Source organism: Podarcis filfolensis (assembly GCF_964270895.1).
Source record: "Podarcis filfolensis genome assembly, chromosome: 5".
NCBI lineage: Eukaryota > Metazoa > Chordata > Lepidosauria > Squamata > Lacertidae > Podarcis > Podarcis filfolensis.
The window spans coordinates 96,585,591-96,601,324 of NC_139608.1; the positions used below are offsets into that span (position 1 = coordinate 96,585,591).

Sequence of the window (15,734 nt, forward strand, 5' to 3'; positions counted from 1 at the left end):
CTGCTTGGCAGGGGGTTGGACTCGATGGCCCTTGTGGTCTCTTCCAACTCTATGATTCTAAGTGGGCGAGAGAATATGCATTAAGGGGGGGTGTAGTGAGGGTGGAGAAACATGCTCTGGTACACGTCACCCTTTCCTTTAAAATGGACACCTGCAATCTTAACCCCACCTCCCGCCACCATGCATGAGGGGCAGAAAGTCTATGACGCCACAAGGAGGACTTCTCTTCACACTACAACAAAAACTCCTGGATAATGTGATGAATGTTTCTGCTGCTCTAAGGAGACTAGTTGGCTTGGCAACTATTATCAGTTGAACATGCCCGAGCATCAGGGCTTGACCTGAAGGAATTGGGGACAACGTTTGCAAAGGAAAAGGAAGGCAAAGTGAGATTTTGATGTGCCTGAAATTGAAACTTTCAAGAGACTGAAATTTTAGCATCAGAATTCACAAGATTATCCAAAAGGAGCTGTGTGCTAAAACATTTTCTTTTGTATTTCAGAAAGATAATCAAGGTTTGTTGTATTACTTAGGCTTGCCATTTAAAATAAATGCAGTAGTTCCAAGGTTTTTTGCCTTTCATTTTTCCTACAACACATCTCTTTTTGAAAACTTAAGTTAGCAATTGGGGGTCCAAGTAGTTAGCCTTGCCCAGGGCTCAAAATAGCCTGGCACCAGCACTGCCGCCATTGTTGACATGTTGGGGCAATGAGCAAGCAGCGAAGGATCTTTGAAGGATCAGCCGCAGAAAGAAAATGAGGCAGAGAGGGGAGAAGGCCACATGATGTGATCCACGGAGATGTGGCGTGAAAGCCAAGAAACCCGATATAACCCCAAAACTATAGCATGCCAGAGGCATACTGCGCGGCACCATACAATGCATTTCTTCTAGAAATCCTTTTTGCGTTACCACCAATTAGAAGAAAAGTGGGTTTTGGCTCAGGGACATCTAAGATGCAGTCATATCAGAGGGAACGTCATGTGGTCCCACTCCCCAAATGCTATTTCTGGGTTAGCAGAGTCTGTAACCTGAAGTATCTGTAACCCGAGGTAGCACTGTAACCTAAATTCCTGATTTCCTAATAATCGCTTCTTTAAGTGGGTCCAGGAAGACTCTCTCACAGAGGGAAGTATTCACCAACCCACAAAACCTATTGCCCAGCCCTGCCTGGCTCACATTTATAAGCCAGGATAGGCAAGGATCAAGGAGACAGGTGGTCTCTTTCACTCGTCCAGGCATCCTGTTCACATCCTTGGAGGTAACAGGTTGAAAATGATTGCAGACAACCTGAATGGATAAAGTTCTGTCACTCTTCCATCTCATGGTGGAGTCTTCCTCCCTTTGAATCTGAATGATTTTATCTGCCAAAAACTTATTTATATGGTGCTATCTAAGCACATAATGCTCTGCAGCCCAAGATAATTTGGTTTTCAAAAAGGCCATAGGCTGTAACTCAAGTCAGAAAGTACTGTAGTCCTAAACTCACTTTCTAAAATCTTGTCTCAGAAAAAACAGCAGCTATATCACCCTCCAGTGGTAGATCAGGGTATAACTAGGGCTACTCCTTTGAATCTGAAAGGCTTATGTCATCATAAAAAGGATAGTATTTTATAGTGATACATAAATCTTTGTTGTTCTTGGTACCACAAACTAACATGTATGCATGGATTTTTTTTGGGGGGGGGGAGAGAATGGAATTCATATCACACATTTTAAATACTCATACTTTGGTAATTTTTTTAATGCAAAAATATACATTATTTTAGAAAGCTAACATGCCTATCCTTCTGGAAACTTAAAATAATAAACAGATCACAAAAGTTATCAGGTGTCTGTGTCCGTATGACAGCTTCTGCGTACAAAGCACTGCAGAGTTCTCCTTACAGGCTGATCTAGATCTCCACTCAAACTAGTTTTTGAGAATGTCAAGGCGCCTAGGAGTGTAATTTCCTGGGCCACTCTCCCTAAATTTCTCTGTATTACACAGATCTGGGTGCTGGTGCACAACCCTGAATCTATTGGGCTGCTACTGTAAGTTCGGGTCCTCACACACTGCCATCATTCAGTTTCCAGAGCACTTAAAAATATATGTGCGCTTGTCAAGCCAAACGGTGGGCCAAACTCCTGCATCAGATTGTGGCTTATGAAATGTAAGGTGTGCTTGCCACATCCAGGCTACTAAGACCTTCCTCTGGCCTTGAGTGGCCTTACACTGCAGCTTTGTGACAACTTTGTGGCTAGTATTTTTTAAAGGTCCTTTGTGAGTCGGTTCTACCTTGCCCAGCCCAGATGTGCTGTGCGCAATGCAATCATGATTATTCTTTCATCAGGCAGACGGATAAAGAGGTGCAATGTTTTTCTTAGGAGTACCATCAGCAAGCTCTGAAGCCATCTGGGATCAAGTCTAGGAAAAGGGAATGAATAGATTTCCCCGCCTCCTGCTCTTCCATGTCTTGGAAGTTATAAGGGAGAACACGCTATAGCACAGATCCCACTGCAGTGCTCTAAAGGGACCAATCCCATAAAACTTAAGAGATGCCTTTTGTTTTAGATAATCTCTCCTCTGCAGCACTCTCCTTAAGGCCAGTTGTTTGTCCTGAAGCACAGCGGGCTATGCTGACAAAATAACTGTGGTACAGGCGGAAGTGGCCAGCTGCATCCCATAACCAAGACCATTTTGCAGGAAAGATGGGATGGCCATGGTGCACGGCCATGGCACACTGTCCCTGGGGTGGCTATAATTCAAGTGCAATCACTATTGGCTATTTGTGTTGGCCAGTAGCTTGCAAGCAGCAGAATTAGGTGTTAGAGGACTGCACCACTTCAGAGCGTAAGTGGAAGGTGCCATGTTTAAATTCTCAACCCCCAAATGTGCAGGCCTAGGCATTTTTTAAAAAATAAAATCCTCCTTAACTATTTTAATCCAAAAGAGCACAACAGGGAGCAGGGTGGAGTTAGTTTCTACTCACAGGGAAGGATTTTGTTGGTATAACATGGAATATTTATTTAGAGCATTTGCACCCCTTTATTCTTCCAAAAGGCTCCCAGGCCAGCTTATATAGTATCAGTTAAAACCTAGACAGTCCTTGACCACCAAGAAGACACAGCACAAAAAGAAAAGAGGACAGAGAAGGAAGAGGAAAAAAGCCAGCTCAGGCACCAAATACTAATTCTCATAAAGACTAGCTGCAATGAAGGCAGTTCAGGGCCAGGACGCATGTGATGGAGCTGCCCTCTCAGCAGAGCTGGTGGAATTAGCCCCACACATGCTGTCGACCACAGAGACAGCCTGCTGCCGCATCACAGTTGAGTGAGAGGAAACTCCATGGAGTTTTCATAGAGTTGATGGAATAAGGAAAACTTTTATTAGTATCTTAAAAATCTGATTCCCCACCTGCAGTCTAATAGTACAGTCTATTCCGCCAGTGCATAACTTGACAATCTTCTGCTGCTGAATGTGTAAACCATGTCACACATGGCTTTAAAGCTGGGTAAGTCAAACCTATCAAAAGGTAGGTCTAATGCTGGCTATTAGCTAGGGCAGCTTAAAGGAAGCATCAGTGCTCAGAGGCAACAGGCCTCTTCGATATCATCTGCTAGGAGCAAACAAGGAAGGAGCCTCATTCTTGTGCAGGGGCATCTTTACCCAAGGGTGCAAGGGGTGCAGGGCACCCGGGCACGAATTTTGGGGGGCGCCAGGCGCCCGCCGCTGAAGTTGCCTAAGCTCTTAACTATCTACCTGTTATGAAATAATAAATAATTTTGCTCAAGCTAGAAGAACAAAATACATATATACCTAGGTATTACCAAAATGTATACCTACTTTCGACTTTGTGTGCTCATTTAGCAAAGACGCGCCACGCCAGCGCTTGTCATTCACAACAGTGGCACTTGACTCAACGATGGCACCTGTCATTCTCAATGGCGCCGTGCTTGCAAAATCAACTCTTACATCAAAATATTATGTTACGTACAGTGGAACCTCGGGTTACGTACTGTCCTCCTTACGAACGCTTCAGGTAACCAGCTCCGCTAACCTGGAAGTAGATGCTCCTGGTTGCAAACTTTGTCCCGGGATGCGAGCGGAAGTCATGCGCTGGCAGCATGGCAGACCCCATTAGCGAAAGCACACCTCATGTTAAGAACGGTTTTGGGTTAAGAACGGACCTCCGGAACGAATTAAGTTTGTAACTGGAGGTACCACTGTATTGTATTGAGCTGTGCTGCTATGCAGCAGCAGGGTCAAAGGCATCTTTGACACGACTGATGTTTCTCCTAAGCAGGTGCCTAAACAATACTTACAAGTAAGTGTGATGGTGTTGTATACTTAAGTATAAGTGTATTGTAAATAAATGAGCAAATAAATTTCTTTTTCCTCCCTTCTTTCATAAACAAGAGATAAAGGCATACATAACCGTGGTGTCTGACATAAGCATAATACAGTATAAATTAATTTGGGGGCTAAACTAAATTTGGGGGTGCTTGGCGGATCTTTGCACCATGGCGGCGCATATGCTAAAGACTGCGCTGTTCTTGTGCCCTGCTTGTGAGACAGTATCTGGCTAACCAGAATTCTGAACTAGGTGGACTGTTGGGTCCTATGCAGCAAGGCTGTTTTTATGTATGCCTCTGAAGAGAGCAATGTCACACCACCATTCTGCTTGCAGGCTCCCTGTATGCCCCCTGGTCGGCTACTGTAAGTACTGTGAATACTGATGCACAGTATTCTCAGTCCAGAAATATCCCAGACATTGCCGGGAAAGTTGAACTATAAGATATTGAGAGGGAGAAGGGAGTTGGCACCGGTCTGCCTTTTTCGCTGACAACACCATGTTCTTGGTGACGTGTAGGCCTGCCTGAAGTTTGGCATTACTACTTCTACCAATCTCAGAACTTCACAGTTCAATTTAGTTCAAATCAACAAAAGTTCTTACGTCCTTTGGAGGTGGTTAACCGGTCTGGCAAACTTCGACAAGAACTCAAGATAAGGTACAGCAACTTTGGTACAGCCCGGAATCTGTTTCAATGCAAAGAAACATAATGTGGATGGTATTCTGTGGCGGTTGTTTTTCATCATGTTGCCTCCTCCCTTATTGTTCCATTAAGGTAACATTTAATTAAATAGTTAATCGTCTTTGTTCAGATCTGTTTACATTCTTTCATTTCCCAACAAATGCGTTATATGCTTTCAAACAGCCCACAGCTCTTTCATAAAAATATTTGTTATTCTAATTGCTCACCGGTAATATTATTTATTATAATTTATATTCCACCTTTCTGTAATACCACACACTCGAGAAAGCTTTTCAGTGGACTGCTTCTTGCCATGCTTCTTACTGACATATTGCTTCCGTTTAATATTGGGAAGTATCATAACAGCTAGAATGTTTTACAAGAAAACTTGTAATTCCATTGGGCCTGTGACTCACAGCAAATTTATACACACAACAGAATCCAAGTGGGAATGCCTTTCCTGGACTACACTATCTCCTGCTGCAGGTAGAGAGTTATATGTCTGGAGTCTCTTGTTCAATAACAACAATTTAAAAACCTCAGTGTGCAGAGAGAAAAAACAGCATGCAGAGAGAGAAGTTTGTTATTGGCTTGTGGCTCACCTGAGTTCAGATGACATACCTAGCCAGATCATGGCTTGTTTCCCAACAGGGGAGAAGCTAAGTACCTGCCTGTGTGATTGACACCATAGGGAGAGATTTAAGCCCTCCTTCCCAGCTGAGACTGTGAGAAACTCACACTGGCACCAATAGGTTTATTCCTAATTCTGACGCAAAAGTTCTACATGACAATCACAATTGCTCCTAACTCACATATGGCAATTAATTTTAAAAACCAATGCTGTGATTGCTAATTATGCCTAATGATACAGTTAATGCAACATGCAGTTAGGCCCTTTGATAACTGAGAAAAAGCTTATATACACCCACAAAACTACACACCTTGTCCAGCAAAGCATCAAACTGTTCTTGCGTCAGGGGTAAAATGAATGTTTCAATCACTCTTCTAAATTCACCCTTAGTGACTTTCAGGGTTTGATCAACGTCAACTGTCTGAAAAGCATTTTTGAGTTCATCTTCTTTTGCAAGAGCCTTCTGAAGCAAAATCTGCTCAATATCCACCGAAGACAACGTGGGGTCAGGGAGAGAACTGACAGATGCAGCTAGAAAATATATTATAAAGTTATAGTGCCTGTGGTACATAGTTCCTTCAGCAAACCAAGCACAAAGTCATGTCAACTTCTACATTATCAACCTAAGTTTGACTTTTCTGCAGTAGGAACCTTTCAGGGCTCCAAACAGGCAGGGGGAGATTGGGGCATGTCCACTGTTCTGTTGTCGGCAGAGGAAAGCAGCAGATGCCTCTAGAAAGTTTTAAGGAGGACATGAAGGCAGTAGCTCTCATCTACTGCTGGTCCCTAGCACCTAGTATCCAAAAGTAGACTGCCTCTAAACAAGGAGGCTCCATTTAGCTAAGAGACCCATCCTCCTTGAGCAATACAGTGCTCCACGTTCCTCCCCCAACTCTTGAGCTTGAAGCACAGCAGGTAAGTTTCGAAACTCCCTTTGGAAGTCCCTTTCACCAGGCATCTGGGAAATATCTTTATTTTATTTATTTATATTGTTCGATTTCAATTTCATTGTTCCGCAAGGGACAATGACAATAAAGATATCGTAATCGTAATCGTAATTGGATATTTATATCCTGCCTTTCTATGATAAAAGCAAACTCAAGCCAGTTTGAGGCCTGAAGATCTTATTTCCTCTTTACTTTTCCTCTTGGTGTGAAAAGAGTCCCAATTAACACCCTCTTACCTTGAAACCTCCCTTAACTGGAGGTCAGCAGTAGCCTGACCTATCTCCCAATTTCCTTGAATTATATTGCACTACAGGTTTTACCCTGCCAAATCTCAGTCAAAGCTGTTTAGGGATTCTCCAGAGTGATCTTGCTTTGTGTTTCTTCTGTGTAACAATGGGCTTCAAAAATCCTTTTGGAGAAGGCCTTTCAGAGTTATCTGTCGTTCCCCCCCCCCCCCATCCACACTGATGCAGCTTTTACAATGCTCTCTCTCAGAGCAGGCCAAAAAGCTTAATTATGAAGAAAAGAAACTCAAGTGAAGGGACACTTTGAAATGGATGGGGGGGAGGCAGGAAGTGCAAGTGACTAGCAGCAAGCGCAGCTCAACTGGACTTCCTGTTCACTCCATCTTGTACAAAATCAATCTTGTGCATCTTTCCCAACAAGGAAACAAATAAGCTTCCAGTGTGAAGACTTGCTTGCGCATCTCCCTGCCTTAGAGAAATGCATTAAATCGTTTTAAGAAGAGCCAGAAAAATGCAGAGAACACGAAGCACAAACCTACTGCTCTTTCTGTTGCCCTCGATAATTTCCACATCTCTAGCCGCCTGCCTTACAGTGCTTGGCTGCTGTCAGAGTCTGCAACATAAACTTTAGTAAACATGCTTACTTGAAAGTGATTTGAAAGATGTATGTGTGCTGCTGCCGCCACTGCTGCTGTTGCTACGAGTTGATGATCTGGTTGAAGGTGTCGACAGGCCTCTTGAATTAAACACAATTCCATGGGATTGAGGATATAAATTACTGTAATCAGCTGCACTAACCACTCTGGACATGATTCCTGCGGAAAGTAAAAGGCATGACACCAGCTATGAGGGCATGGAATTGAATCGGAACTGATCTCACTCCACAAGCAGTTTGAGCAATTCCAGGGGGCTGAAACTTACGGCTCGTCCACATTTGCACTTGACCCATGCCTAGAAAGCAGATTCTGGAGAACACTTTAGATGGGAAGATTGCACTGCACATCACATCTGCTTCAACCCTTATTTCCAACTAAACATGCTTAAATAATGGACTGTATCTATTTAGGATATGAATGAAACCTTTGGAGTAGGGGCCACCAAACATAGTAGGGTATTTCTAAGTCATTATGAATATGGTGAGGCTGTTAATAAACTGCATGCAGAGCCAATGTGGCATTGTAGTTATAATTAATGCTGAACTTGGGCTGTGGAGACCCAAACAAATCTCCATTTGACCATGAAGGTGGCTGGAGGGCCTACCATGATCTCTCAGAAAAGCCTACCTTTCCATGGATGTCCTGAATACAAAACAGGAAGACTCTATGCACCTTAGACAGAAAGAGCAAATAAACTGCAGCACAGGGGGAAAACAGATTTGGCTGCTAAGGATTTCTTTTACACAGCAGCTGCTCCTATTGCTACAAAAAACCCCACCCTGTTCTCTGAACTTGTTTCATCTGCAGTCAGCCCGCAACTTCTGCACATTTAACTTGTGTTCTTTCAACTTTACGCACTTGGCAAATAAAAACAAAACTGAAAAGGGGGAAGGCGTCCTAGGAAAAAGGACTTTGGCAATCCCACCAGCCATTGCAGTTGGTGTGCTTTGATGATATGCTATATTGGCTTTAAGGGTGGGCTTTGGCAATACGGTGCCCCGAGTGACGACAAAAATTGGTGTCCCCTCCCCCAAAATATTTATTTTTGCAATGGTTCCTTTTGGCACAGTTGCTTTTATATGGATCCTCTCAGTAGATAACAATAAACCTATATTTGTATGGGTATTACTATTATGTTGCGCCCTCTCGCCTTGGCCCCCTGTGCGGGGGGACACCGCCCTAAATCCAGCGCTGCCCCGAGACATGACCCCTGTGTAAGTCACAGGCTTGCTGTACTCGTTGAAAACAAAACAAATCACAATTTTGTACCTGCAGACTCTTCTCCAACTACGGGAAAGGATTCCCTGCCTGATGACGCCGAGGGAAGCCCCCTCCCGGGATCGTGAGGACCTGGCTTAAACCCGTGCAGCTTTCCCCTGCCTCCCTCCAGAGGCGCCTGCGAGCGGGGGCGGCGGGGCGGCGAGACCCCGCGTCCCGACCAGCTTCTGGGAAGTCCCGCCGCCCGAGATTCCGCGCGCGCGTTTCTAAGACGCTGTTGCCCCGGCAACGGAGAGCCGCTCCGGATTGGCAGGGATGCCTGGCGGCTGCCTAGCAACCGCGAGGAGGGCGACAATCGCATCCCCCGCTGCACCTCCGGCTCGGCGCGTCGGGTTTCCCCTCTGCAAACGGGCGCGCGCTCGGATCGGCGGCCTCTCCTTCCTGGCTGAGCAGAGGCCGCCCTCCTCGCGCGCTTCTACCTGGGAGTAAGTCCCAATGGGCACCCAAGGGAAGGGGCTCTGCTCCCCACCCACCCGGCTGCGCAAACGGAGAAGGCGGGGCAGCGGGGATCGCAGATCGGAGTTTCCAAGTTGAGGACCCGATCCTGTGCGCGCTTTCTGGGGAGTTGAGTCCCGCTGCACTCGAGGGGGCTTTGCTTCGGAGGAAGCCGGCGCAGGAGAGATCGTTCACCGGCGCAGAGCCGAAGCACCGCTTCTCTCTGTGGCTTGGGCTCAAATGACGGTTGCGGACCAACAGTTGTTTGCTGGACTACAACTTCGTCATCCCTGTCCGTTGGCCATATTGAACTGGGCTGATAGGAGTCGGAGGGTCAATGGAAATCTGGACGCCCAGAGGTTGCCCGTCCTTGTTTCAGCAGGTGTTGTGCAGGCGGCAAAGTATCACTCGCTTGCCTGCCAGGAAATGCTCGCACACCCGGTGAATTCCTGCATGACATGCAACGGGCAGGAAAACAAAATGTGCAGCTTCGAGTAACGCAAAAACAAACCAAAATGAGTTGTAAAGTAGGAAGATGGAAATTTGCCTTAGACTGTTTCCCCACATGACACTAGACTAGGGTTATTGCTGCTTTTAGTTCAGCTATTCAAAGCGTTGGTGAGCTGCCCTCATTGGCCTGAGTGTGTGTTTGATTATTAAGAGTCTGTCTTTGGCTTTTGTTTTAAGAATATTCAAAAGCACCAAGAGTCCAAGTAAGTGTGACTGCAGCAGCCCAAGATGTTTGTATAGTTCGTTATATAAATGTGTTTAGTCAGAAGTAAGAATCATTGAACTCAAATGTAAATAAGAAGGGGATTCATGTGTCAAAACACCATAGAGAGAAACAAATGGTAGTAAGAAAATATTTTTCCTGCTTGTAATATTGAAAGCACTCCTGCCTGGGGTGATGTGCAGTGTAAATTAATAATGCAGAGTTTTTAAGTGAAAGAATAAGAGCTTTACTGAGTTAAAATAAACTTCTTGATAAACAACATGGTTCCAAACAGTTTGACTGAGATTACATACTGACTCTGCTTACAACTGAGGCAGACTGACTCTGACTGAAATCTTTCAGAGAACAAACAGAGAAAATGGCTGCCAAGTCACATATCAGAGTGACTCAACAGTTAGCAGTTAGGCCTGAATAACTTTAGGAGGCCCAAATGACTGTGCAGTCCCAGCACTTCCCAGCCTGCTTTGCTGCTCTCATGTGTCTTTGTCACATGACATGGGGTTGGTTGCATCCATCTGTTGACAGACAATGGAGTGTGCCTCAGGGGGTGAAATCAGCCTTTTGGAGAATCGCAGCTGCAAAGACCAGTAACTCGTAACTGCTGCCTCCCACATTGTTTTTGCTGTGTTAGCAGCACCAAAGTGACCTCTCCGGGGTGCAGGCCTGGGCAGTGTGCATGGAGGTCCAGGGCTGCGCAGACGACAAGACGCCACCCTTGGCCTCGCTGATGAGGTCCAAAGGAAAGCAGAGCAAGATGTTTGGCACCAGCTGAGCTGCAGGAGTTGCTGGAAGGAGGCATACAAGGTGCTGTCCAACCATCTTTGGGACTCCACTACAGATTTGTGTAGAGTTTACTCCTGAGCCTTTTCTTCTCACAAGGCAGCGAGTAAGGTGGAACATAATGCCAGGGGTTGGGTGGAACCTAATTGGGGCTGGTGGTGAAATCCCATTAAAACAGATGAGGGGAGTTTCTCATATATAGCCAAAGATTTGCAGCACCTTATTAGATAATTGTTTATTTAAAATATTTGCATATTGCCCTTCAGAAATGATTCTGGGTGGTTTACAGCCATACCACAACTACAACTGCAATCCTATGACTTACCTGGGAGTATATTTGGAATTGTACTAACTTATCTGGGGGTGAAGGGACGCGGGAGGCGCTGTGGTCTAAACCACTGAGCCTAGGGCTTGCCGATCGGAAGGTCGGTGGTTCGATTCCCCGCGACGGGGTGAGCTCCCATTGCTCGGTCTGCTCCTGTCAACCTAGCAGTTCGAAAGCACGTCAAAGTGCAAGTAGATAAATAGGTACCAATCCGGCAGGAAGTTAAATGGCATTTCCGTGCAATGCTCTGGTTCTCCAGAAGCGGCTTAGTCATGCTGGGCACATGACCCAGAAGCTGTCTGCGGACAAACGTCAGTTCCCTCGGCCAGTAAAGCGAGATGAGCACTGCAACCCCAGAGTCATTTGCAACTGGACTTAACTGTCAGGGGTCCTTTACCTTTATCTTTTTTATCTGGGGGTGAATCCCATGACATAATGTGGCAGTTACATCACCCCTCAAGAATGAAACCTGAGATAGTTGCTGTAGCCAGAGAAAAATTAGGTTTCCATTTGCTGGAACAGATCCGCACAGTTGTTTAGAATATTGTTCCTGAAAAACATTTTTGCATTCTTAAAAAATTAATAGATTGCACTTCCTGGAACAGCAGCAAATGAGAAAGGGACAGCAAACCCATATCTCAATTAGCTGGCATTTTAAGCTTCATGGACACATGCTCACGAGTCCTGCCAGGCATATCACAGCTGAGCTTCTCCTTTTTCTGGCACTGAATGCTGACCAGACAGCAGGCTCAGCCTAACTGCTAAGCATGACGGTACCCGTGTGCCTTTGTCACAACAAGGCAGGCTCTCCATAGTGTGCTTTGAAGAGGATGAAAGCTCATGTTGGCTGTCTTGAGTCATTTCAGCACCCTGCAAGAGTCTTCTGTGTGCCCCCAGGCCATTCTCCCCAAGTTCCCCAGCTATTCCCGTGTTACTGAGGTAGCACCTCTGCCACAATGATGCTTGCTTGTTACTGGCCTGGCCAAGCCCATTGGCTGCCTTACCTAGTGCTGCCTCATCCCAATGTGCCATCGTCAGTGCCATGAGGGAAGGCCTTGGCGGAGCGAGTAGGCAGGCAACCCAGCAACCATCGTTTGGTCTGCTCCCAGGACATCCACTGGGGCTGGCACTGCTGCTTTGCAGCATTTGTTGAATTGGGCAGCAAGCAGGTGCTGGGCAGAGCAGGAGCAGGCAGTGTTGAAATGCTGGGCAACGCAACTGTGTGTGCACCTCACAGCCCAGCCTTTGCTCCCTAAGGTAGCCTGCTGCTCTCGGTTGTTGTGTTGCTGTTGCTTGAAGACTGCTCCCAAACCATTGCTATTTTGTAAGTGGGATTCAATCATACACTGACAAATTTAAGTTGTCCAGTTAAAATGGACTGGGTATTATTGTGCTCTTGCCCAGCAAACTCTCTTCCTTCCAAAAATTGGACTTTTGCAGTAAGGAAGATGGTAGGATATTTTGCAACCGCCCTGTGATCTTTGGGTGAAGGGCCATATAAAATTTTAATAATACTAAGAATAATAGGAAAATGCACTGAAACATATAGGATATCAGTTGCTTGACGTAACGTGCCATAACCTCCATGCATAAACAGCAGGTGCTGTCTTTGGTAATTGCCCTGACTCCTGTGGGGGAGCCCCCCTCCCACTTACTTGGTAAAGTTTTAGACAAGTATTAGACTAAGTTAATGGAGGAGAGCTCTAGCTGTTGTCATCAGCCACAGTCACTAAATGGAACCTCCCTGTACAGAGGCAGTATGAATAATGGATACCAGGGACAAACAACTGAGGAGGCTCAAAACCTTCAAGCCCTGCTTATGAGTGCTCAAAAGGGGCATACGGCTTCAGAGATAATCCTGGAATTTGCTTCCATAGATAAATTTACAAAATAATTTTTCACCATGAAATCTGACGTTGTTGTTGTTGTTTAGTCGTTTAGTCGTGTCCGACTCTTCGTGACCCCATGGACCAGAGCACGCCAGGCACTTCTGTCCTCCACTGCCTCCCGCAGTTTAGTCAGACTCATGTTTGTAGCTTCGAAGACACTATCCAACCATCTCGTCCTCTGTCGTCCCCTTCTCCTTGTGCCCTCCATCTTTCCCAACATCAGGGTCTTTTCCAGGGAGTCTTCTCTTCTTATGAGGTGGCCAAAGTATTGGAGCCTCAGCTTCACGATCTGTCCTTCCAGTGAGCACTCAGGGCTGATTTCCTTACGAATGGATAGGTTTGATCTTCTTGCAGTCCATGGGACTCTCAAGAGTCTCCTCCAGCACCATAATTCAAAAGCATCAATTCTTCGACGATCAGCCTTCTTTATGGTCCAGCTCTCACTTCCATACATCACTACTGGGAAAACCATAGCTTTTACTATACGGACCTTTGTTGGCAAGGTGATGTCTCTACTTTTTAAGATGCTGTCTAGGTTGGTCATTGCTTTCCTCCCAAGAAGCAGGCGTCTCTTAATTTCGTGGCTGCTGTCACCATCTGCAGTGATCATGGAACCCAAGAAAGTAAAATCTCTCACTGCCTCCATTTCTTCTCCTTCTATTTGCCAGGAGGTGATGGGACCAGTGGCCATGATCTTCGTTTTTTTGATGTTGAGCTTCAGACCATATTTTGCGCTCTCCTCTTTTACCCTCAATAAAAGGTTCTTTAATTCCTCCTCACTTTCTGCCATCAAGGTTGTGTCATCTGCATATCTGAGGTTGATATTTCTTCCAGCAATCTTAATTCCGGCTAGGGATTCATCCAGCCCAGCCTTTCGCATGATGAATTCTGCATATAAGTTAAATAACCAGGGAGACAATATACAGCCTTGTCGTACTCCTTTCCCAATTTTGAACCAATCAGTTGTTCCATATCCAGTTCTAACTGTAGCTTCTTGTCCCACATAGAGATTTCTCAGGAGACAGATGAGGTGATCAGGCACTCCCATTTCTTTAAGAACTTGCCATAGTTTGCTGTGGTCAACACAGTCAAAGGCTTTTGCATAGTCAATGAAGCAGAAGTAGATGTCTTTCTGGAACTCTCTGGCTTTCTCCATAATCCAGTGCATGTTTGCAATTTGGTCTCTGGTTCCTCTGCCTCTTCTAAATCCAGCTTGCACTTCTGGGAGTTCTCGGTCCACATACTGCTTGAGCCTTCCTTGTAGAATTTTAAGCATAACCTTGCTAGCATGTGAAATGAGTGCAATTGTGCGGTAGTTGGAGCATTCTTTAGCACTGCCCTTCTTTGGGATTGGGATGTAGACTGATCTTCTCCAATCCTCTGGCCACTGCTGAGTTTTCCAAACTTGCTGGCATATTGAGTGTAGCACCTTAACAGCATCATCTTTTAAAATTTTAAATAGTTCAGCTGGAATACCATCACTTCCACTGGCCTTGTTATTTGCAGTGCTTTCTAAGGCCCATTTGACTTCACTCTCCAGGATGTCTGGCTCAAGGTCAGCAACCCCACTACCTGGGGTGTACGAGGCATCCATTTCTTTCTGGTATAATTCCTCTGTGTATTCTTGCCACCTCTTCTTGATGTCTTCTGCTTCTGTTAGGTCCTTACCACTTTTGTCCTTTATTATGGCAATCTTTGAACGAAATGTTCCTTTCATATCTCCAATTTTCTTGAACAGATCTCTGGTTCTTCCCATTCTGTTGTTTTCCTCTATTTCTTTGCATTGCTCGTTTAAGAAGGCCTTCTTGTCTCTCCTTGCTATTTTTTGTAAAACTGCATTCAATTTCCTGTATCTTTCTCTATCTCCCTCGCATTTTGCTTGCCTTCTCTCCCCCGCTATTTGTAAGGCCTCATTGGACAGCCACTTTGCTTTCTTGCATTTCCTTTTCATTGGGATGGTTTTCGTTGCTGCCTCCTGTATAATGTTGCGAGCCTCCATCCATAGTTCTTCAGGCACTCTGTCTAGCAAATCTAAATCCTTAAACCTGTTCCTCACTATTATTTACCTTTCTTTGCTGCACCTGCCCAAGTGCTCAGGGAGGATTACAGATTGCAGATTTTATCCTCCATCATCCTGTCAAAAGCTCCAGAGTGGCTGGAGCCGCCCAGAGCGGCTGGGGAAATCCAGCCAGATGGGTGTGGTACTCTTAGTACTCTAACGCCAGGTCCTAATGATTCATGTGGTGTACTAAATATTCACTTATCCCTTTTTGCTGACTGGCAGGAGATCAACTTCATATAACTGCAGGTGTAGATTCAGAGCCAATGTATATAATCAGCAGAAAATGGAAACATTTGCTCTGGGCTCTACCCATCCAGTCTATAAAAGTGGGAAGTGGGCACATGCGATTTAATGCTCTTGCAGGTGCTTGTGCCGCGACATCTCCCTGGGTGTATAAAGTCAGCATGTCAGAGTCGGGAAAGGTTCAGCCAGACCTCCTCACTGCCAGGCTGTCTTTCTGCCTGCAAGGTTGTTCTTTCTCCTATAGGAATATTCAAACATGCCCACCCTGATGGTTGGTGAGCCCACCACCTTCCCATGAAAGATAGCCAGAGTTCTGGAGCTTTGGGGGCTCAGCGTCCCTTCATCTCCAGCAGCACCCCCTGAAGCCATGCTGTAGGTCTGTGCCAGAAAATGGAGACGGGGAAGAGGTGGTCAGTTCCCGCCACCACCGCAGGCCAAGACGGTGGCTGCATTGGGCTGGAGCCTGTTCGACCACATGCACCTGTGCCTGGAAGCT

General features: G+C 45.7%; 1 protein-coding gene across 3 annotated transcripts in view; it reads right to left on the reverse strand.

Annotated features, from left to right (window-relative positions):
- The window catches only part of EFCAB6 (EF-hand calcium binding domain 6), a 101,226-nt gene extending 92,117 nt beyond the window's left edge, over nt 1–9,109 (reverse strand). For all 3 annotated transcript variants that reach the window (XR_014548613.1, XM_083615507.1, XM_083615506.1), the window contains exons 1-4: nt 8,763–9,109; nt 7,482–7,652; nt 5,956–6,176; nt 4,936–5,018 (exon numbers count right to left, since the gene is read on the reverse strand). Coding sequence is in view for 2 of the 3 variants with exons in the window: in XM_083615507.1 (XP_083471633.1) it covers nt 4,936–5,018; nt 5,956–6,176; nt 7,482–7,652; nt 8,763–9,072 (785 nt within the window). In the remaining variant the exon portion in view is untranslated. The remainder of the gene's footprint in view (nt 1–4,935; nt 5,019–5,955; nt 6,177–7,481; nt 7,653–8,762) is intronic.
- Between the last annotated feature and the right edge of the window lie 6,625 nt (nt 9,110–15,734).